This window comes from Pterocles gutturalis, unplaced genomic scaffold, assembly GCF_000699245.1.
Source record: "Pterocles gutturalis isolate BGI_N339 unplaced genomic scaffold, ASM69924v1 scaffold45664, whole genome shotgun sequence".
In the NCBI taxonomy this organism is placed as follows: Eukaryota; Metazoa; Chordata; class Aves; order Pterocliformes; family Pteroclidae; genus Pterocles; species Pterocles gutturalis.
The window spans coordinates 14,382-15,111 of record NW_010132373.1 but is presented as its reverse complement, the minus strand read 5'-3'; the positions used below and the strand labels follow the sequence as shown (position 1 = coordinate 15,111).

At 53.3% G+C, this 730-nt stretch overlaps 1 protein-coding gene across 1 annotated transcript in view; it reads left to right on the top strand.

Annotated features, from left to right (window-relative positions):
* The window catches only part of LOC104467191 (T-box transcription factor TBX15-like), a gene marked incomplete at its 5' end in the record, with an annotated part of 804 nt that extends 340 nt beyond the window's left edge, over positions 1-464 (top strand). The window contains 1 exon segment of the mRNA XM_010080875.1: positions 1-464. This exon segment is cut by the window's left edge and continues 13 nt beyond it. Coding sequence (XP_010079177.1) covers positions 1-464 — 464 coding nt within the window.
* Between the last annotated feature and the right edge of the window lie 266 nt (positions 465-730).

The window sequence follows — 730 nt, the reverse complement described above, 5'->3', positions numbered from 1 at the left end:
GAATGCCGACTCCTTCCTCCCTGCCCAGCAACAGCAAGATGGAGGCGTACAGCAGCCAGCTAGGGTCCTTCCCTAGCTCCCAGTTTCAGTATGTCATGCAAGCAGGCAACCCTGCCTCCACCTCCTCCTCTTCACACATGTTTGGTGGTGGCCACATGCAGCAGAGCTCCTACAACGCCTTCTCCCTGCACAATCCCTACAACATCTATGGATACAATTTCCCTGCTTCCCCCAGGCTGGCAGCGAGCCCGGAGAAACTCACCACCTCCCAAAGCACTTTACTCTGCTCTTCCCCATCCAGCGGGGCCTTCGGAGAGAGGCAATACCTTTCCACAGGAATGGATCATGGGATGCACATGATCAGCCCTCCCTCCAGTAACCAGCAGACAGCCAACGCCTGCGACAACAGACAGTATGGTGCGGTTCAGGGCTCCTCCTCACAGATGTCTGTGCACATGGTCTAACAAGCCATGCCTCTCCTTGGCATTGAAGGCAGCTGGACCTTCATCATTTCTATGGGTAAACCCATCCCAGTACTTTTTTGCCTTCAAACTTATAGTGGAACTAGTATTGTGATGATAAATAAGAACACAAGCCACCTAGGTATGCAACACCGAACCTTGTGGAAAGCCTCGACTGACAGCCAGCGCAGCTTGTTGTAGCCCAGGTCCTCCAGACCTGGCACAGAGCATCTGCTCTTTCTGGACATTGCAGAGAGAAGTGCATGACT